This window comes from Rhinatrema bivittatum, chromosome 4, assembly GCF_901001135.1.
Source record: "Rhinatrema bivittatum chromosome 4, aRhiBiv1.1, whole genome shotgun sequence".
Lineage (NCBI taxonomy): Eukaryota > Metazoa > Chordata > Amphibia > Gymnophiona > Rhinatrematidae > Rhinatrema > Rhinatrema bivittatum.
Genome location: NC_042618.1, coordinates 305,278,075 through 305,300,830, shown reverse-complemented (window position 1 = coordinate 305,300,830; position 22,756 = coordinate 305,278,075). Strand labels below are relative to the sequence as shown.

At 44.6% G+C, this 22,756-nt stretch overlaps 1 protein-coding gene across 1 annotated transcript in view; it reads right to left on the bottom strand.

The window, feature by feature from the left end:
- Positions 1-232: 232 nt before the first annotated feature.
- The window catches only part of DNAH9 (dynein axonemal heavy chain 9), a 1,128,006-nt gene continuing 1,105,482 nt past the window's right edge, over positions 233-22,756 (bottom strand). The window contains exon 69 of the mRNA XM_029600235.1: positions 233-654. Within this exon, the coding sequence (XP_029456095.1) occupies positions 427-654 (228 nt within the window). The 3' untranslated portion in view covers positions 233-426. The remainder of the gene's footprint in view (positions 655-22,756) is intronic.

The following is a 22,756-nucleotide window of genomic DNA, read 5'->3' as shown; positions in this document are numbered from 1 at the left end:
CATGATTTAATTTTTGTTGCAAAGAAAGACATGGAAAGCATCTGCAATCCAGTCTAAGTTTTCCAAAAGCATAAAATAAGATGGACTCTCCTTTTGAAGGTATCTGTACTAGTGTTTCTAGGTAGACTGATCCTTGAAATTTTTCTTTTACCAAAACGTAAACTCAGCCCCAGGCCTGGAAATTTCTTCTGCAAAGGGAACACCACCATCCTCAAGATCAAATGTTTCAGAGTCTAGCATAAAAATATTTTATTATGAAATTACAAATTCTATAAAATATTTCCTTCTATTTAAATAATCTGAATTCCAATTTACAATTGGTGTCTATTAGCATTCTTCTGTTTCACTTACAGCTGAAAGCATCTCTATAAATCCCTACCTAAAATTGCTGAGCTAGTGCACACACTGTATAGGAAGTTGTGGTGACTAGATCTGTAAGAGCAGTGCCACTCCAGCCAAGACCCACTTAGAAGGGGTCTCCTTAGTTTTGAGGTTGAAAGTCCAGACATAGGTGGGTCCTCTCTGGCGGGTCTTGTATACAGGACATGGGTACACATTGCGAATGTCTTGCTTATCCACAGGTATGGCACGGATAAAAATTACTGGCATTGGGGGTGTCAGGTCCTTTAGTCTGGCATCGGTGATTATTCCAGTCTAGAAATAAGAAATGAAAAAGAGAATTTTAGTTATTGCACATACTTCAATAAATATTCAGTGATTAAAAATTATGCTACAGGTAAACTGCCACAGGGATTCTGCACCTTCCACTTTGCGGACTGGATGGCTCAAGATATTACAATAGGGATACAACCCCTTTCTCACCTCCAGGAGTGGATGGCTGAGGAGATAGGCACAGGGTATGGAGCCTTATACTTGTAGGTGTTTTTATCTCTATCTAAGGGCTACAATATAAAAGTAGCATACTCTAATCCTGAAATAGGAAGGAAATCCTTTTATCTACCACCACAAAGCACTAGGTTTTAGTGCTTTATTAATACATTTTTTACATGACTGACTAAAACAAAATCACCCAGGGCCAAGCAAGTAAGATTGTTAGAAAGGAAGTTTGAGGGAGAAACTGTTGTTGACTTTGGCTACATTTCTGTGCATGACAAGAAGAAATTCAACAAAGCCTAGGTTTCTTAACTCATTATGAGCCATAAAATTCTACTGCCTGTCACCTTCTGATCACCTATTAACTCCACCCCGACTTCCCCTAACATTGGAATGCCTTCTATGTTTCACTTATATTTTCTGGTCATGCCATTTTTTGTTCATTCTGTTTGATTTGATGAAGAGAGTGTAGCTCCCAAAACCTAGTCAAGAGATGCATTAAGTATTTTCAATAAAATAGTATCACATTATATATTTTTCTTAGTTTGTTAACCTTTCTTTGCAAGTATTAGCATGGACTAAACTTGGCAATCACACTATATTTTTCTGGTAGTTTAGTTAAAAAACAGGTTGACTATTTTGGGCTTGTCTAGATTTGTAATAAGCTGTTCATCACCCATTACAGCTGAAGGGGAAAAGCTAGAAGAAGCTTATAGAACAGACCACTTGGGATGCAGCAACAAAGCAGCAAACAAATAGGCCTGCAGAAAAAGCAGCTTGAGAGGGAAATAAAGAGGGAGGTCAGAGAGGGATCCCTTTGCATGTCTACTTTTTCTTGGTTTTGTAGTCCTGAAATTGCTTTCAGATTTAATTTTTAAAATAGGATAGCAATAGTCAAATGGACAGAGGGTAATATTCAAGGTAGTTTCCAAGGGTAAAACAGTGCTTTACCCATGGAAAAGGGCTTTTAGAAAATGTCCTTCCCTATGTTTTGGTAAAGTCCTGCACAGATACCACTACATGCGTAACTTTGTCTGCACTGTGAAAAAGAGTTCCCAGGGATCGTGTTGGGGAGGGGTTTGCATTTATGCTCACACTTTTGCTTTTTCAAAAGCATATGCATACATTTTCTCAGAATACCCACCTTCACAACTTAACACATGCAAATGTATGCGGCAGAGGCGTACCTAGAGTATTTGGCACCTGGGGCGGATATTTCTTTGGCACCCCCACAATATATAATTGTAACATTTCCTAAACATCGATAAAATATTTCAAAACAGCAGACACATCAAATAACACCCAATAATTAAAACTAATAAGGATTTTAAAAATCTCCCACTCTCCATATCTGTCATCTTAAGATTGTTTAGACTGGGGGCATGCATACACACACACAATATGCTCCCTCTTTCATATACACACACACATACATGCTTGGCGAGAGACAGTGGGTGTATGTCCGTGTGTGAGAGACACACACACTTTTCTTTGTACTTCTCTCACACACACACTTCATGTGTTGTCTCTCTTACACACGGACATGCTTCCTTCATCTCGCTCACACACACACGCTTCCTCTGTCTCTCTCACATACTAACACACACACACACACACACACACACACACGCTTTCTCTCTCTCTCTCACACATGCTGACATAAATTGAACTGGAAAACCACAAGCCACATTCTGTACGCAGTGCAACAATGGAAAAGCAGAAAATCACTATTCCTCAAAACAATACAATCAAGAAATACAAATCAATCAGAATAGTAAAACCATTAGAGATGTGAATCGTGTCCTCGATTGTCTTAACGATCGATTTCATCTGGGAGGGGGAGGGAATCGTATTGTTGCCGTTTGGGTGTTTAAAGTTTCGTGAAAATCGTTAAAATCGTGAGCCGGCACACTAAAACACCCTAAAACCCACCCCCGACCCTTTAAATTAAATCCCCCACCTTCCCGAACCCCCCCAAAATGCCTTAAATTACCTGGGGGTCCAGCGGGGGTCCAGAACGGGCTCCTGAAATCGAATCGTGTTGTCTTCAGCCGGCGCCATTTTGCAAAATGGCGGCGCAAAATGGCGCCAGCCATAGACCAACACGATTCGACTGCAGGAGGTAGTTCCGGACCCCCGCTGGACTTTTGGCAAGTCTTGTGGGGGTCAGGAGGCCCCCCCAAGCTGGCCAAAAGTCCCTGGGGGTCCAGCGGGGGTCCGGGAGCGATCTCCTGCCGCAAATCGTTTTTCCGTACGGAAAATGGCGCCGGCCATACGCGTATGGCCGGCGCCATTTTGCACCGCCATTTTGCAAAATGGCGGCGCAAAATGGCGCCGACTGAAGACAACACAATTCGATTTCAGGAGGCCGTTCCGGACCCCCGCTGGACCCCCAGGTAATTTAAGGCATTTTGGGGCGGTTCGGGAGGGTGGGGGATTTAATTTAAAGGGTCGGGGGTGGGTTTTAGGGTGTTTTAGTGTGCCGGTTTTCGCGCCCTCCCCTTCCCCCGATTTATGATTTTTTGACGATAAATGGGGGGAATTGTTATTGTATCGTGGCCCTAACGATTTTTGACGATTTAAAATATATCGGACGATATTTTAAATCGTCAAAAAACGATTCACATCCCTAAAAACCATACTATAAAATATACAATTCAAAACAGCTGATGAATAGAATATTCAATAATTAGAAGCTCCTGTACAAATTTTTAAACATTGATAAAATATTTAAAAACAGCAGACATCAAATAACACCCAGAAATTAAAACTAATAAGGATCTTAAAAATCCCCACTCTCCATAACTGTCATCCTGAGATTGTTGTGAACTGGGGGTACACACACACACACAAAATATGCTCCCTCTGTCTCTTACACACATACCCTACATTTGGTGAGAGACAGAGGGAGCTTGAGTGTGTATCTGTGTGTGAGAAGGAGACAGACACATGTCCTCTGTTTCTCTCTCACACATACACGCTTCCTCAGTATTTCTTACACACGATTCCTATCTCATCCAGGCACACACACACATACAACCTCTCTCTCTCACCCCTTCTCTACCCCCACATACTGGTACCCTCTCATACATGCCCACAGGCACCCTCTCATATATACATATACAGGCAGACATACACTCTTATAAATACTCACTGTCTCATACACACACAGGCATCCTCTCATACACACACATCCTCTCATACACACATCCACACAGGCTCTCACACAGAGACACACGCACACACATAGGATCTCACAGACACACACATACATGCACACAGAAACAGGCTCTCATTCATTCACATAAGCTCACACATTTTATGGTCTACTCTTGTTTTCAGGCTGTGGCAAGATGAGCTCTACAATGGCCCGAGGGCCTCCTGTTATCTTCAGGACGTATGGCTCACCAATCTCCCTGCTTGGGGGGTAGGGAATGGAAGCTGTATGTGGGTCGGCATGTGTTCACTCCTCTGGTGTGAGGATACAAATATGTCTTATCTACTGCCCACCAAGCCTCCTAGAATTAAATATCTCACCACTAATTAAGTTCCCTACAACACACTTAAACATCTCTAAACCTACCATAGTGTTAGGAGATTTTAATCTTCACATGGACGTCCACCCATTATCAAACACATGCCAGACACTAATAGATGCTATGACAGTATTAGGTTTCTCACTAATAACAGACAAATCAACACATAAAGCTGGACACTCACTGGATCTCACCTTCATCAACCACAATGTTTAGAACACTGTAAAACTGACTACATGCAAATTCCCTGGTCAGACCACTTCCTTATTCATTCCAACGTAAAATTCCTTAAACCTCAAATCAAACAAAATTATAAACCCATAGAATTTAATTATCGACCACCTTTTAATATTGAAAAACTAGACAAACTAGAGGAAAAATTAACAAATATTGACAACTGCAGTTCTGCTACGGAAACATGGTTAGACTCAACCAAAAAAATAGCTGATGAAATAAACCCCATCAGATCAATACATAAAAAAGAAGCAATACAAAATAATCCCTGGCATAACGAAAAAGTAAAAGATGCAAAAAGGACTCTCAGATCAATGGAAAAAAGATGGAGAAAACACAAAACAACAGATACCCTAACTAACTACAGAAAACATCTAGCTTTTTACAAACAACTAATCCTTAATGTTAAGAAAGAATACTACAGCAATAAAATAGAAAAGTATGCTAACAATCCAAGAACCTTATTCTCAATAGTATCAAATCTCACCAATGACAAACAAGAATCACCACAAAATCTATCAGAATCAAAATGTAAGGAAATCGCCCAATTTTTCAGTGACAAAATTACTAACTTAAGAAACAAACTTCCAAACACTACCAAGCAAGAAATTAAAATGCAAAAAAGAGAAGTTAACCAATGGTCGTCATTTATTGAGATATCCAAGATAGAGGTGGAATACATGTTAAAAAACATAAACCCGGCTCCACACAAAATCGACTCAATACCAACATTTGAACAAGAAAACAGCTAACACAGTCTCCCCTACATTAGCTAAGATCATACACCTATCCCTAGAAGAAGGAAATATGCCAGATATACTGAAAGGGGCAATTATAAAACCAATCATAAAGAAAAAAAAACAGTGACCCCCTAATCCTGAACAACTACCACCCAGTTTCAAATCTTCCCTTAATAGCTAAACTAATAGAAAAAAACAGTACAGAAACAGCTAGCTGAACATCTAGATAATAATAACATACTGTATCCATCTCAACATGGATTTCGAAAGCACTACAACACTGAGACATTACTTCTCTCGCTAACAGCTAACATTCTAAGAGGTTTCGGTAGCGGTAAACATTACTTTCTAATTATGCTAGACTTATCAGCAGCCTTCGACACAGTAAACCATAAAATACTACTAAAAAGACTAGAAGAAATCGGATTATACAGCAAAACAATAAACTGGTTCAGTTCATATCTAAATAATAGGTTCTTCCAAGTTCAGATCAACAACGTATTATCAGAAAAAGTAAATCTCAAAACAGGAGTACCGCAAGGATCAGCCTGTCTGCAACCCTCATTAACATATACATGCTGCCCTTATGTCATCTGCTTGCAGGACTAGGAATCATACATTACATTTATGCAGATGATATTCAACTAATTCTACCAATCGAGGACACATTAGAGAAAATGTTAAACCTAGCTAACATGTACCTAGACATTATAAAACAACTGCTAAACCGAATGGAACTTGTGATTAATATTGAAAAAACAGAATTTCTACACTTAGAATGGAAAAATATTGAAATCATCCAAACTCCAATAATCCTCAAAGACAACCAGAAAATTGAACTAGCTGAAAAAATACGAAACCTTGGAATAATAATGGACCCTGAAATCAATCTAAAATAGCATCTATCACTGGATCGCTAAAAGTAAAAGAAGGCTATGCAAAACTCATGGTACTCAGAAAACTAAAACCACTACTAAAACTAGCTGATTTCAGAACAGTATTTCAGGCACTAGTTTTCTCCAGCACGGACTACTGTAATGCCCTTTTACTAGGACTCCCGAATACAACATTAAGGCCACTTCAAATACTTCAAAAACACAGCAGCTAGAATACCAACTGGAAAAAGGAGGAGGGACCATATAACTGAAACCCTGGCGGAATTACATTGGCTACCTATTGAACACAGAATTAAATACAAAGCCCTATGTACCATACATAAACTAATACATGATGAAAAATCGGACTGGCTAAAAACAGCATTACGAGTTCACGTTCCACACAGAAACCTTCGATCAGCAAATAAAACATTCTTAACCATTCCTTCAGTAAAGACAGCGAGACTAACCCAAGTGAGAGAAAGGGCCTTATCTTTAGCAGGCCCCACACTTTGGAACACAGTGGGGGTAATTTTCAAAAGGAGTTACATGCGTAAATGTAGCTACTATTGTAGCAATTTTCAAAAGCCATTTACTCAAGTAAAGTGCACTTATGTGAGTAAATCCTATAGACAAGTCAATGGCATATATTGTAGCAATTTTCAAAAATCCACTTACTCAAGTAAAGTGAATTTACTCCAGTAAACTTGGTTTTTACTCTAGTAAATGCTTTTTAAAATCAGGCCCACTGCCTCTAGAGATCAGATTACAAAGATATCTCAAAACCTTTAAGAAAAGTTTAAAAACATGGCTTTTTAAACAAGCATTTTATAAAAAGACTGGAGAATAGAAAATATACAAGAATAGGCAGAAGAGCACCAGCACACAGCACTATTCTAAGAATGTGCATTATAATAGTCTATGAACTCTATAATCACAATAAACGTAATTGTAAACACTATGAATACAAATTTTACCCATGAACAGTACCTTACAGGTACATCTGGTCATGACCTACTTCACTAAACAATTGATTGTCTTTAACGATATACTGTAACAGAAACTTTTGTGGCACCTGTTAGAATGTACTATAGTACGCATTCACCTACATTAATTTATGTACCTACATGTAAACTGTTGCGATGGTATAGAAAAGATTTTAAATAAATAAATAAATACTTTTCCTGGGATCATTTTGAAAGTATGCGCACTCTTTCACTTTGATAATTATTGCATGCAGTAACAAGTACCCCCAGACTTTGCAATTATGCAACAGTTTTAAAATTAACTTGATAATGGCTTAAAACACTCTCAAACACCCAAAAAACACGAAAGCTTCTGGTGAAAATTCCTCTCAAACAGAAATTATCAAATACAAACAGGGATATAAATATATAAGCCAATGAACTAGTGTCCGGTATTGTTTGTCTTGGGGAATGACCGTTTTTAAGGGTGCCTACTCACTAGCAAGCCAAGTACTGCTTTGCTCTATATACAGAGCAAAGCGGTACTTGTGTTACACGTGCCATCCATGGCAGACCCGAGGCACGGCCCCCTCACCTTTCTCCGTTGATTCCAGCTCCTGGCTCCTTCTCGTTGGCGGCGATGAGACGTCAGCTCCGTCCTCGGGCCTTCCCCGGTGCCTCCGGCCCTGCCGCAGTTCCTGGTGTTCCTGGTATAACCACCACTGCTCGTCAGGCCTCTCTGCACGGCCCGCGGACAGATGTCGCTATTCGCGCCTTGCCCCTCCCTAGGTGCGCTCGCGCGCACCATTGATGTTTAAGTAGGGACCGCGGCAGGAACCTAGCCACGGCCCTGGATGATGACATCAACTCAGCTACAGTATTTAAGTGCAGGATCCACTCCCTAGCATTGCCTTTGCAACATGTCTCCTCTCTGGTCAAGTACTCATTGCCTCCTAGAGATTCGTCTCTTCTCTGTGTTCCTGTTCCTCGTTGTTTCTGGTTCTTGTCTCCTTGTTCCTACCTTGCTTCATTCTTTGACTTGATTACACGGACTTGACTCTGCTTCGTCTGACCACGCCATTGACTCTCTCCAAGCCTGGACCTCTGCTTCGCCTGACCACGCCATTGATTCTCTCCAAGCCCGGACCTCTGCTTCGCCTGACCACGCCATTGACTCTCTCTAAGCCAGGACCTCTGCTTCGCCTGACCACGCCATTGATTCTCTCCAAGCACGGACCTCTGCTTTGCCTGACCACGCAACTGACTCTCTTCAAACCCAGACCTCTGCTTCGCCTGACCATGCCATTGACTCTCTCTAAGCCAGGACCTCTGCTTCGCCTGACCACGCCATTGATTCTCTCCAAGCCCGGACCTCTGCTTTGCCTGACCACGCAACTGACTCTCTTCAAACCCAGACCTCTGCTTCGCCTGACCATGCCTTTGACTCTCTCCAAGCCTGGACCTTTGCTTCGCCTGACCACGTTATTACCTATCTCCAGACCCAGACCTCCGCTTCGCCTGACTATTCTATTGCCCATCTCCAGACCCAGACCTCCGCTTCACCTGATTACGCTATTCCCCATCTCCAGACCCAGATCAGCTCTTTTCCTATGCTATTGCCTATCTCCAGACCCAGACTTCCGCTTCGCTTGACTATCTCCATGACCAGACTTCAGCCTTGCTTGCCACTGCCTTCGGATTGCTGCCAGCCCTGATTCAAGTCTGTTCTTCGACGCCTCTCCAGCTTACTCCCTGGACATGGTTTACTCAGGCTTCGGCCTTCTCTTGCTCAAGCGCCCCGTCTGCCTCTATTCCATTGGCACCCGAGTTTTCCGGACACTACCTTGTCCAGAGTAAGACTGTACTATCTCTCACCTGCTGTCTCTAGGCTGAACCAACTCCTACCTCGACTACACACAGAAGCCCACCTAAGTCCTTCCGACCTCGGCACCCAAAGGCTCAACCTTCGGGGAACGAGGGCTGGTATAGGTGAAGCTCCAGTGGCCTCTGTATCAGCCCACTCCACCTGCCAACGGTGGGGACCTGTAGGTCCTTACCTACGGGTTGCGTCAACCCCACCTCAGCCCAAGGGTCCACTTCCGATGCAACAGGTTGCAAAGGCCATAGACTCGGTGGATCCGCATGCCCTCTAGGCCATTCCAGGCCTGGCATCCAAGGTACAAGAACAGCAGCAGTTTCTTGAGGCACTGGCCTCCTCCATTGATCGTCTTCATGCTCGGCTTGATGCCCTCACCAGCAACCCGGTTCCTACACCGGCTCCTCCTCATCCACAGTCATCATCATCGATGCCTCAAGCACTGCTGGTCCTATCAGCGCCCCCACGTTTCAATGGTGACTCCAGTCTCTGCAGAGGGTTTATCAACCAATGCTATATGCAATTCACTCTGTAACCCTCCGTCTTCCAGGACCAGCTAACCAAAGTCACCTTCATCCTGTCTCGTCTTGAAGGGAAGGTGCTGGCTTGGGCTTCACCCTTATGGGAATGATCGGACTCACTCCTAAGGGGGTTATCTCAGTTTGTGGCTGTGTTTTGATGGACCTTTGAAGATCCTGGATGGCATGCCATGGCAAGCACCAGCTTGTTACATCTTTGTCACGGCCAAAGAAGTCTTTTCAATTATACCATTGAGTTTCAGACTTTGGCTTCCGAGCTCGCCTGGCAGGAAGAGTGCCTATGAGCTACCTACCTGGATGGACTTTCCTCACAGCTGAAGGATGAGCTGGCTGCATGGGAGTTCCTTTCCTCTCTCGAGGACCTTATAGACTTGACAGGCCGAATCAATCATCATCTCCAAGAGGATCACCGGGAGAGTTGGATGCCCAAGAAGCCCTCTCGGGTTCAATCCCATTCGCCACCGACCACCAGCCCTGCTCTGAGTAGGATCTCCATTGTGGCCAAGATGGAAGAGCCCATGCAATTGGGCCGTGGGCGGCTGACACCGGAAGAGCGCCTCAGGCGGAGACAAACTGGTCTATGTCTGTACTGCGGAGCACGTGGCCACTATCTACAGACTTGTTCTGTCCGTCCAGGAAACTTCCCGGCCTAAGTTCAGTAGGGTTCCTGAACTTGGGCGCAACTTCTCCGGCCCCTCAATTGTCAGTATCGGTTACCCTAATCTTGAATTTCCAGTCCTTCCCAGTTCTTGCTCTGGTGAATTCGGAGCAGGAAGAAATTTCATTCTCAAGGATCTCGTTCAACTCCTGGGTATAAAACCCATCCTCTAGAGACTTCCTTGTGTATAGCTTCTATTTATGGAGAACAGTTACCTGGTCGAATATTCCTCACCACTGAGCCAGTTCAATTGCGCAATGACGCCCTTCATACAGAAGGAGTTGAACTGTTGGTTTTGGAGAAATCCATCCATCTGGTAGCCCTGGGACTTCCCTGGCTCCAACGGTACTCTCCGCAGGGGTTCGTTGCAACTGGTGGCAGCCAGGGGAACCATCCGTGGTTCCCCTGGCTGCCACTTCTTCTGGTATACCCGCTCCGTATGCGGATTTTGAAGATGTATTTTCCAAGCGAAAAGCAGACCTTCTCCCGCCTCTTCGGAGGTTTGATTGTCCCATAGACCTCCTTCCTGGGACCACGCCTTCCCAAGGACGCACCTATCCTCTGTCTCCCACAGAAACAAAGGCTATGACAGAGTACATTAAAGAAAATCTTGTGAAGGGATTCATCCGCCCTCTACCTCTCCTGCCGGGGTAGGATTTATTTTTGTGACCAAGAAGGATGGGTCGCTCAGGCTGTGTATTGACTATTGTGGCCTGAACGCCATCACTCGTAAGGACAAATATCCTCTGCCGCTGACACCCGGAATTATTCGATCGCCTACATGGAGCATCTATATTCACTAAATTGGATTTACGTGGTACATATAACTTGGTATGGATCCGTCCCGACGACATTTGGAAGACCGCCTTTAACACCCAGGATGGGCATTACGAATACCTGGTGATGCCCTTCGGTCTCTGTAACGCGCCTACAGTTTTCCAACGAATGATGAATGAACCTTTCAGAGATTTGCTGTATATCACACACTCTTACTCCCCTGGATTTTCTCATACACACTCATGCTCTCTCTCTCACTGGCTCCCTCACAACCTCAGAGCCTCTCTCATTCCTCTGCTGCCTCTGTCACTGCTGCCACGTGGCTGTTGGGGAGGTGCTGATTGCTGCTACTGGCACTGAAGCCCATTCTGCTGCCTCCTCTGTGCAGGCCCCGTGGGCTTCCAGTTCCTCCATGCAGATCCGCATAGAGAAAGTGCTACTCTTGCACATTCCCAAAGATTACATGTGCCAATCAGTAAAAAGTATTTTTTTTTTTTTTACATCTGCTGTCTGATCTTAGTTTTCTAATCACAGGCTTTTTTTCCCTACCTTCTCTTTCTTATTTTTTTGCCAATTCCTTTTATATTGCCTTTTTTTCTATTTCTTTTCTCTCCATCTGTCTTCTTCCCTCAAACACAGTCAGGTTCTCATTCTCACATGCTTTCTCTCTCTCACACACACTCACACACACAGGCTCTCACTCTCACATGCTCTCTCTCATACAATCATTCATACACACAGTCTCTCACTGGCACATGCTGAGTCTCACACACACAGGCTCTCTCTCACTCCCACATGCTGTCTTGCTCAAGCACAGTCTCTCACTGGCACATGCTGTCTGACTCTCACACATACAGGCTTTCTCTCACTTCCACATGCTGTCTTGCTCAAGCACAGACTCTCACTGTCATATGCTGTCTCTCTCACACACATAGAGGCTCTCATATGCTGTATCTGCAAACATTCAGGTCTTCACTCCCACACACAGTCTCTCAACTCATCTCATACATGCACACATACACACTCTACAAACCCTCAGCCTCTCTCTCACCTCTGGGCCTCCTCTTCATGGGCCACTGCAGGATGGGCTCTGCAGCGGCCCTGGTCTTCTTGGGCTGTGCTGCTCCTCTTCTGCACGCGGTTGATGCTCCTCCTCCTTCCTGCCCATGCGGCTCAGATAAAATGTTTTCTTCCGGGGCCGCGCGGGCAGGAAGGAGGAGGAGCACCTGGACATTTAGACGCGACTGTTTTCTTCGGGCCGTGGTGACGTGAGCTCCACCACGGCCCTGCTCATCTTCTTGCTATGTGTATCCGGCACACAGCACAGCAGTAGTTCATTGCTCAGCCGCGACGTGCTAATTGGCTTTTCGGGTCATGCCTCCTCCCTTTTGGGGTTGGAGGAGGCGGGTCTCCAGCCTCGCCCCGCCTCCCTGCAGCAGCGGCAGCCAATGAACGGCAGCCAGGGAGAGCGGCGCTGCGGACCGGCAAAAAAAACCCAACGGCCCGGTCCGCGGACTGGTGGTTGGGGACCCCTGTGCTAAGTAACACGCAGATATCAAGAACTGTGATGAGCCTGACTCCAGAAGCAAGAACAAAGAAAGAAGAGGAAGTAATAACATATAAGGACAAGGAGGGAATAATGGTATGAGAAAGATAAGAACTGTATAAAGCTGTGTTCCACAGGGAAACATCTGGCTGGCATCTTTTTCTTGCTACTTTGCTGGCAGCAGGCAGAGACTAGATCCCAGTACCTACAGAACTCTCTGTACTTGATTTGCTTTTAAACAAGGCTTCTGTAGTTTTTCTTTTACTCCTCTCGATAATAAATGTCCTTTACATGTAAGACTGCCTAAGTTGTTTATTTAAGAAAAAACCTGGTTAATACTTTGTTTTGCTTTTCCTCATCATACCATTGTCTACCTCACCTCTGATCTTGTATGTCATCTCCTGCTTCCTTTTCCATGATTTTGCCTTCTGTATTTCTCTCATTGAAACCTATCTTTCTTTTATGTCACTGTTCTCTCTTCTCTTTCTCTTCATATGTTTCATATATTTTTCATCTTTCTCTCCCAATCTCATTTCTCCATCTGACTCTCTCACTCCCAGTTTCAGCCCTACAGCTTCCTTGTCATCTGTCAGCATCCCTTTCTACCCTTCCTCAGTTATGTCCCCTTTTCCTCCTTCCATATTTCACTTTCCATTTGCCATTCTCCATCCCAGTTCTCAGTCTTCCCATCTCCCCTTAATAAATCCATCCCTTTCACTTACTGTCTAGTTATTCTCTATTTCTTTCCAGCTTTTTCCTCCCTCCCCCTCTTATCTATGTTTCAGCTTTTCTGCCCATGCCTAACCCAAACTCTCACCCCTCCTCTTCCTCTCTTTAACCCTCTCATCTATATCCCTTCTTCCAATACTTTTTCTTCATGTGCCCCTCATCCATCCATTCCTTTTCTGTGCCCCTCCCTTTTTCCACATCCTACCCATCCCTGTCTCTATCCTTTTGTCCCCATCCTTCCATCTCTCATCCTCTCTCCATATACATTCACCTCTCCCTCAACATTTTAACTGGTCCTCCACTTCCTGGCCCCCTATTGGATCCAAGGTCCGTCCTCCCTCCTCACTTACTACCCATCTCATTTTTCTTGCTCCTGTCTCACCATCACTCATCATCTTTGCTTCTCTCTCTCCTCCAACATCAACTCCTCCATGCTCTTCTCTACCCACCCTACCCCCCAGAGTCTCTTTCTTGCTCCTGTCCTTACTCCCCCCTCCAACATCCTCCTTTCTCTCTGTACTCTCTCACCTCCCACTGGGTCCTCCCTCCCTGATGACAGGTACTCCTCTCTCTAACCTCTATCCCACTCTGAATTTCCTCTTTCTTACCTCTACCTAGATAGTCTCCCATACCTTGGCACCAATTCAAGGTCCTTCTATCTCCCTGGCTAGTAGGAGCAAAGTACGTTACCTCTTTTAGCGTTTTCTGACTGTACAATGATTCCATCAGTCTTGCAACTTTGAATGGTGCCCGCCTCCTTAAATCTCATTTTATTGAAATATAAGACCTAAGGAGCCTTATGTGGTCCAAAAAATTTGTGAGGCTGATGGAATTCTGAGGCAGTCGGTAGAGGTTACATGGGATGAAGTACATCACTCCTGCTGGCCAGGAAGGAAGACAGACAGGAAGACAGAGGTCAGGACATTTGGGTAAGAAAGAGGGGAAAGAATAATGAGAGTGTCAGAGAAACCAGGATCTGGGTTGGGGAGGGGCATGTCTGTTATCTGCACCACCACCACAAGCATTTTCAAAACTCACAGGCCAGTAGTTCTTGGCCTCTGATCACACATGCACATGATTAGCAGTCAGGAAGTGCCAGCTGTTGAGTTTTGAAAATGCTGGCAGTGCCTTAGAAGTGTATGGAAAATCAGTAGCTCTGCATGAAAGGGATTTAAATTGTGCATGGCGGTACATACTTCCACGTTATGAGAAACTTTGCCAATGATAGATTATCTCAACTGGTGGCAGTAAGGTCAAATGTACTGTTGAAGTGTCAGGAAAAGAAGAACAATGTCTGCTAGGTATCTGATAGTAAAGAGTTGTATGAATCAGAAGACAGTGAATGCATGACTTCTGTTCTTAAAACTATTTTCAGAATTATTTTTCAGATAATTAATTAGAATTTCCAGCTGTCCAGAACTCCAGACACTTGCTAACATAGTAAACAAACCGTGACATTTCTGTTTTGTTCTTTATTTTCTTGATATTTTGAAATTTTGACAAGAAACTGAAGTTAATTTTAAAACTCAAAGGATAAACTATAAAGTGTGAATTGTTTCTCTCACAGAAACAGCTTTAACCATATTGAAGATGTGGCTCTTCAATGTGTTAACAGTTATGACAATATCTTGTCATAGCCTAGGGCCTGTCTTAGATAAGTATGTGTTAATTTTTATAATATTGTTTTTCTTATAAATAATTGTGTGCATTAGATTACTTCATAATTGTTCAAGCAAAAAGATAAATGTATGAATACACTGTTCAGTAAGGGGCAATTTTCAAGCTGTTTGTGTGCCCCAATTTTCAGTGAAAATATACATGTACTTGTGCAGTTAGGGCCAGATCTTAAAATCTACGTGCGGGCGTAGATTTGTTCGCACAACCCGGCGCGAACAAATTTATGCCCGATTTTATAACATGTGCGTACATGTTATAAAATCCAGGCTAGTCGCGCGCAAGGGGGTGCACACATGTGCACCTTGCACGCACCAAGCCCGAGGGGAGCCCTGATGGCTTTCCCCATTCCCTCCAAGGCCGCTCCGAAACTGAAGCGGCCTCGAAGGGAACTTTTTTTCGGCCACCCCCCACCTTCCCCTCCCTTCCCCTATCTAACCCACCCCCCAGCCCTAACTAAATCGTCTCCCCTACCTTTATTTCAGAAGTTACGCCTGCCCAAGGCAGGCATAACTTGCGCGCGCTGGCTCACCATCCCCCAAGCACAGGCCGTACTTTGTGGGCAGGATATGAGGCGGGGCCCTAATTAGGAACAGGACGCCCCACATCTCCAGGAGAAGGAGCTTCTGAATCCTCTCTGGTAAGCTTTTGTGGCAGTACACTGCTAGAAGGTAGACAGTTTACTTTGTTTGTTTTGCTAAATTCTGTGAAAAGCATGGGGCACATTTAAAACTAATCGGAGAAAGTTCTTTTTTACTCAACGCACAAACTCTGGAATTTGTTGCCAGAGGATGTGGTTAGTGCAGTTAGTATAGCTGTGTTTAAAAAAGGATTGGATAAGTTCTTGGAGAAGTCCATTACCTGCTACCGGTATTAAGTTCACTTAGAGAATAGCCACTGCCATTAGCAATGGTAACATGGAATAGACTTAGTTTTTGGGTACTTGCCAGGTTCTTATGGCCTGGATTGGCCACTGTTGGAAACAGGATGCTGGGCTTGATGGACCCTTGGTCTGACCCAGTATGGCATTTTCTTATGTTCTTAAAAGGTTGAAGTTACATGAAGAAGGCTGGAGTCAGTGTGGTTCCTGCCTTCGGTCTATGAAGATCGGCTATCCTACATATGGTGTCAGTACTGAGATTTCTCTCCACGCTGATCACAGAGAGAAACCCAAGTCTCCAAGGGGAGGACAAAAAAGAGAAAATGTTTATTGTGTGTGTCCGGCTTAAAGATGTAGGTTTGGGCATTAGCAAGGCTGCTAATGCTGCAGAGCATTGAAGAACTGAAGCACTCTGACTCAGAGAAGAGCACAGAATTTTTTTCCCTTTAACAGATCTTTCAGATCTGTAGGGAAGACAGGTTTAGATTTATAGTGAATAAGGAGAAAAGCTCCACTTGCTTGAGTCAAGGAAACCAAGTGAGTGAGTGGCTGAACAAGCAGGGTTTTCCCCACCCCCCACCCCCCACCCCCCTTTTTCCCTTTGCACAGACAGAGAAAACAAGAGAGAGAACTAGTGTGCAGAGGGAGAGACTATGTGGGAACAGGGTGGGTTCCCTACATAAATTGAAGTATCCAGAATGTGTGTATACACAGGATGTAGCCCTCCAACACAAGAAGTCAGCTGAATGAAAGCATGACTGAATTAATTATGCAAGCATTGATTCAGAGCCTCCTGAAAAGACAGAGAAAGCTGCAAGAAAGTGTCTTGAAACACCAGACAGCTTGGGCATGTGCCTGGATGGAGTAGGAAACAGCAGCAGTACTCCTAAATCCCAACTTGACAAAAGTAAAACCAGGACAAGACTGTACTGAAAAGAACAGGGAGCACAGCAACTGAGTGAGTCATATGACTGCAGCTCTACCCTTCAGAGGGACAGTATTTCAAACAAAGCAGAAAGCAGAGAATGGGTTGAAGCCATAACAGACACTGTGTTGCAAGAAAAGGTGAATACCAGGTGAATGATCCTGCAAGGACTGTGTCTGAAATGGTGGCACTTCATAGCTTGGCCTGGAAGAGGCAACAAAGACTGACCAGAAGTGGTCATACAGAATGACCTGCTGGATGCAGCACTCATTGGCCTATGGAAGTAAGCATGAAGGAGCCAGAGAGAGAGAGACCCTACACAAGAGCCGCTGAGAAGCACTACAGAGGATTCAGAGAGTGGTGCTGTGGATCAGCTATGCAGCGGTAGTATCCACTCACAAGTGCAAAAGAAACTACTATAGGAATACTCTTGTGAAGTCCAAAGAGTCTGGCCAAGGAAGTAGTGGAACCAGGAGCCAATGATGAAATTAATATATAGCACTATCACGCCACTAGGTGGCGTGATAGTGCTATATGGGGTATCCCTAATATGTGTGTGTGGGGAGCCTGACCTAGAACACCGACTCCAAGCCTAGCTGGCAGGAGACCAGAAGAAGGGGAGTGGGGAATTGAGACACTTCCCTGAATGGCATCCATGGGGATTGAAAATGCTTGGCCCAATGGGACCAAGCTGAGGGAGAGGGAATGGTAAGGGTGTGGCCCTACTTGCCTTCCTTAACCTGTGTGGGACCAGGCTAGAAACCTGGTCCACCTTAATTCCCATAGAGGGAGTGCACTCTGTGGGCAGGATTCTGCTAGGCAGTATAAGAGGCAGAGCACAATTAGGAATAGGAGGTCCCTGCGTCTCCAGGAGGAGCTTCAGAATCCTCTCTAGTAAGTCGGTAAGCTGGTAGAAGATAGTCAGTCTACTCTTGATTGTATTTCTAAATACTGTAATAAAGCTGAAATTACATGAAGAAGGCTGCAGTCAGTGTTGGTCCTGCCTCCAGTCTATGAAGACTGGCTTGGCTATCTTACACATGTGTAACTTCTTTAAAAATTACCTTGTAAGGGCTGAATTTAAGATGTTGCTCGCACTAAAAGGCGCATATAACATGACTAAATGGACCACACATGAGCAATGTAGATTTTAAAAGCCATTAATTGTATATAGGCACAAGCTAAAAAAAAAAGTGGGGGAGGAAATGGGGTATCCCGTGGGCATTCCAAAACAGGGCCAACAGTTATACAAGTAAATCTTTATTTTCAAACCGGAGGCAGTTTATTATCTACATATATTTACTGCTGCTCCTGAGGTGTAAGTCTAGATAAATCACATTTTAGGTATAACACGACAGGGTTAGGGGCAGGGTCAACTGATGGGAGTGCAGGCTGAAGAACCAGAGGGGTCTGGATGAATTCAAGATAGTCTGGGCGAACTGGTCACCTACTTGACAAAACCGGGAATGTCCTTCACATGAACATCTTTTAAAATCTGCTTACCTGCATGCATTAAAGCTGACAAAGTCGTAAAGAAAATATGTGAAGTACATTTCCTTGAGTAACAGCTTAAAATTAGGAGCAAATGAACCCTCCCCTTCCAAAGGAAAGAGTGTAAAGAGCATGCTACCATTTAAGTGAACTGCAGCAAAGGAAAAAAAGGGCAATGCAGCCACGTAACATGAGCTGCCAGCCCAGGAAACCCAGAATGAGATTGAAAATATTGCCAGATCCCTTAAAATGAAGGTGCTTAAATGACCAATGAATAGATGGGTCAGACACTCAGGTAGGGGATTTTTGCATGTCATAGCCTCCTGGACTACTGTTGTAACTTGCAGTGAAATATCATTTAAAATCAAAGGATAGCAAAATCCTAAATTACAGAACTATGACTGGAAAAGTCCTATATTGCAGAATTGTGAATGAGAAAGGGATTTATGAGAAAAAAGGTACTAAAAAAACAGTCCTAGGAAGCAAATAGATTCTCACCCTGATTAACAAGGGGAGTCAGACCCTTGGGTACCCAGTTCTCAGATAAAAAAAAAAAGGTGAGGCAGGATAGAAGGGTGTGCACATATTCTTTTTCCATGGTCCTGCATGGGTCTTGGCCTTTTGGCTGAGAGAAGGTGACCCATCCAGGCTGGGTAACAGAGAATGACTGGCCATAAGCTTAAGCAGAGCTAAAATCAGTGAAAGCTGAGACTGAGGAGGGCCTGAATCACTGAATGCTAAACAAGTCATGAACCTAATGGAGCTGTAAATCCAAGCCAGGGGAAAACCTACTACTACGGGAAAAGAACTGAAGGACAGTGGCAGATCTGGAGGTGGAATGGTCCCCCAGGAGAGTGTGGACATCAGCAGCAGACTGAGTTGTCCCTCAGGAGGAATGTGACCCCCAACAGCAGATAGGGAGGTGACCCTGGGTCTCCTTTGAGCAAGCATACACCAGCAGCAGATTGAGCGGTCCCCCAGGAGGAAGATGACCCCAGCGACAGACCGAGAGGTGATGCTGGATCCCCCTTCAGCAAGGGGGCCCAACAGAAGATCGAGTGATCCCCCAGGAGGGCATGGACCCCAGCAGCATTCCTCCCCCTAGGATCCCAGCAACAGATCAGGATGAAAAATCAGGTCCCCAGGAGGGCATAGACCTTAGCGTTGGCATGTACCTTTCAGCAGAGTGGAAGCAGCATCAAAGAGATGGCAGCAGTTTAGATACCACAGACCCCCCAGGCCAACACTGCCCACCAGCTGGGTTTGCATCTTTTTACATGGGTGAGACTTGGGGAAAAAAGTGGAAGGATATTAATAACACTTGATTAATGGGAACTCAAGAGGTCCCTTCTATTCTATATGGTGGTATACCGTGGGGGGCAACAATCCCAAATTGCCAAATATTAAATGTTCTTGCTACCATGTAGAAATATATATAGTTGTTTGGCCTGAGACTATTAACCATGAGTGTGCAGTTTGACATCCTATTAGCAATGTACATAGTCATGTAGAAATGTATATACTTATACAGTCTAATAAACCTGTATATATTTGAACATTCTGCCAGCCTTGTTCACAGTCCCATTTGTTTTCCTGGGGTGAAGGAGTCTGTCTTAGGGGGGCTCCAGCCAGGTCAGTACTAGACCCAGGTAAGCAATCAAGGTGGTGTTACATACATTTTTGGAGGCACCGCTGGGATAAATTTTATTAATTTGTATTTTTCTTACTGTGAACAGGACTGGCAGATTGGGGAAAAGTGAATGCTAAGTATGTATTGGTGTTGAAAAATTGGTGAAGGGGTTAACTTGTCTTGGGCTATATTGGTGAATGTTGTCCCTGAGGACATGGAGTCAGCTGCCATATAGCAGGCCCTAGAAGATCAGGTGTTGGGGCAAGTAAAGGTTAGAGAGAGATTTTATGATACACAGGGGAATGTGAAACTTTTCTGTACTTGCTCTATGGATTTAGATCCTAACAAACAACCCCTTATAATTTTGCTGGGAGAAGAGGTATATGTTCCCTTAGTCACTATGTGGAGTAAAATGTCTGTTCCCCTTAACCCCAGTGGGAGGGTGGATTTTCTATCCCAGCCTCCTTATAGTTGGCAAGAAAAAGTATAGGCCCTATTAAGAAGTGAAGGAAAAACTCTACAGGATGTAGCTGGGATCCTGCTCTCGGTGCGGCAGCCAGACTATTCCCCTGATACACTGATTGGTACCATAGGGAAGGTACTAGAGAAGTGCCTACAGCCCCACTATGATACCAGCCAATATAAGAGGTTGATAGTATTCTCAGGAGTTGAGCCCACCCCATCAGGAGAGGAGGAATTTCACCAATGGATGGTCTTGGCCCTTCAGGTGCTACAAGAATGGCAATGCACTGAGTTGGAGAAAAAGAAGAGGGTGGTAGAGAGTTTGTGTGCGTCTGCCCTTGATGCAGTAATGTCTCTGACCCTGTGCAAGCCTAATGCTACTACCCTGGATTGGTTGGACATTTTAGAAGGCATGTATGGTAGTACAGCAGACAAAACTACCATGCAGAGCCTGGAAAAAAAGCTCTCTCAGTATGCTTCCCATCTACAGCATATCCTACTGAAAGCTGTGAGGAAGGGGGCAATCACGGCACAGGATATGGACAGAGCTCAAATTGAACAGATAATCAGGGAGGCCTTATACTCAGAAGTGACCGTGATCAAAATTGGGTTAGCAGAAAAGAGGAGGCCCCTCCTCCCTTTGCTATTGTAATGAGGTGGATCAGGGAAGAGGAAGACCAAGAGAATCTCTAAGTAACCCCTACAGAGAGTGAACCCACTTCAAATTGTAAAGGAAAATAGTATCAGAGATTAAGGTCTGCTAGGATCATCCAAAATCACTGCTATGGTTCAGAATCCACAGGAACAAAGGGGTGGAGGAGGGAACCATGAACCCAGCTCAAACCCAGAAGGAACACCAGGCTAGAATCCATGAGTTGGAGCCAAGTCTGAAGGCCCTTCATACCAGACTCGACTCTCCAATGAGGGCTGCTCCCCTTTCCCAGAGGAACTGGAGGGGGGGGGAAGGACTGCCCAGACAATTCAGAAAGGTACAGAGAAGGGCAAACAGCTCCCCTATGAGGAAAGGCTGAAGAGGTTAGGGCTGTTCAGCTTGGAGAAGAGTCGGCTGAGGGGGGATATGATAGAGGTCTTTAAGATCATGAGAGGTCTTGAACGAGTAGATGTGACTCGGTTATTTACACTTTCGAATAATAGAAGGACTAGGGGGCATTCCATAAAGTTAGCAAGTAACACATTTAAGACTAATCGGAGAAAATTCTTTTTCACTCAACGCACAATAAAGCACTGGAATTTGTTGCCAGAGAAGGTAGTTAGTGCAGTTAGTGTAGCTGGATTCAAAAAAGGTTTGGATAAGTTCTTGGAGGAGAAGTCCATTAATGGCTATTAATCAATTATACTTAGGGAATAGCCACTGCTATTAATTGCATCAGTGGCATGGGTTCTTCTTAGTGTTTGGGTAATTGCCAGGTTCTTGTGGCCTGGTTTTTGGCCTCTGTTGGAAACGGGATGCTGGGCTTGATGGACCCTTGGTCTGACCCAGCATGGTAATTTCTTATGTTCTTATGTAAATAATGTGCTTGCATCAGGAAGAAACACTAAGCATTCTAGTATTTGTCACAGATGTGGGAAGCCAGGGCACTATAAGAGAGAGAATGTAGGTTCTCCCTGGCCACAAGGGGAGGGGTGTGGACCTCCCAAAATCAGAGGAGCCATGGAGGATCCAGAATGGGAGAGCACCCGGGAGTCCTATGTGTTGATAGCACTCAGTCACCCCCAGAACCCATTCAATTGGGCAGGAGACCCTATGCCAGAGGGATTAGTGGGGCCCAAATCCGAATTATAGGTGTGGCCACCCAGGCCTTATTGGATAATGGGTCCCAAGTCTTGTATACTGGAGCTTCTATGATGCTAGGTTGTTACACATCCCACTCCAACCATTGCAGGGACTGGAACTGAGGGGCATAAATAACCATAGTTGTCCTATGAAGGCTATATAGTGATAACAGTGGAGTTTCCCCAACACCTTACTGGGGGAGCCCAGCAGTTAGAAGCTTTGATGCTGGTGTGTCCAGATTCCCAGTTCGGAACCCATATCCCAGCACCATTAGGTAGCAATTCGCACATGTTTGGCTGTTTGGCACAGGCATACCAGGAGGCCGTGGGCGGCCAAAGACTGGCATCCCTACCCAGATGTACTGCTGTTACAAGAGTACTTTGTAGGGGGGACAGCACAGAAATGACGTGCTGGATTTAGTGGGGGAGATACAGAAAAGGAGCAAAATCCCTATTGAAATCCCCCAGGAGGTGTCAAGGAGTTAAATAACTGCTTGACAGTCAATGCCACTTTTGCACACAGCACAGTGATAATTGAGGCCCCAGCAGGGTTACACAGAAAGTGTTTGTTAGGCTGAAGAATGAGTGTAA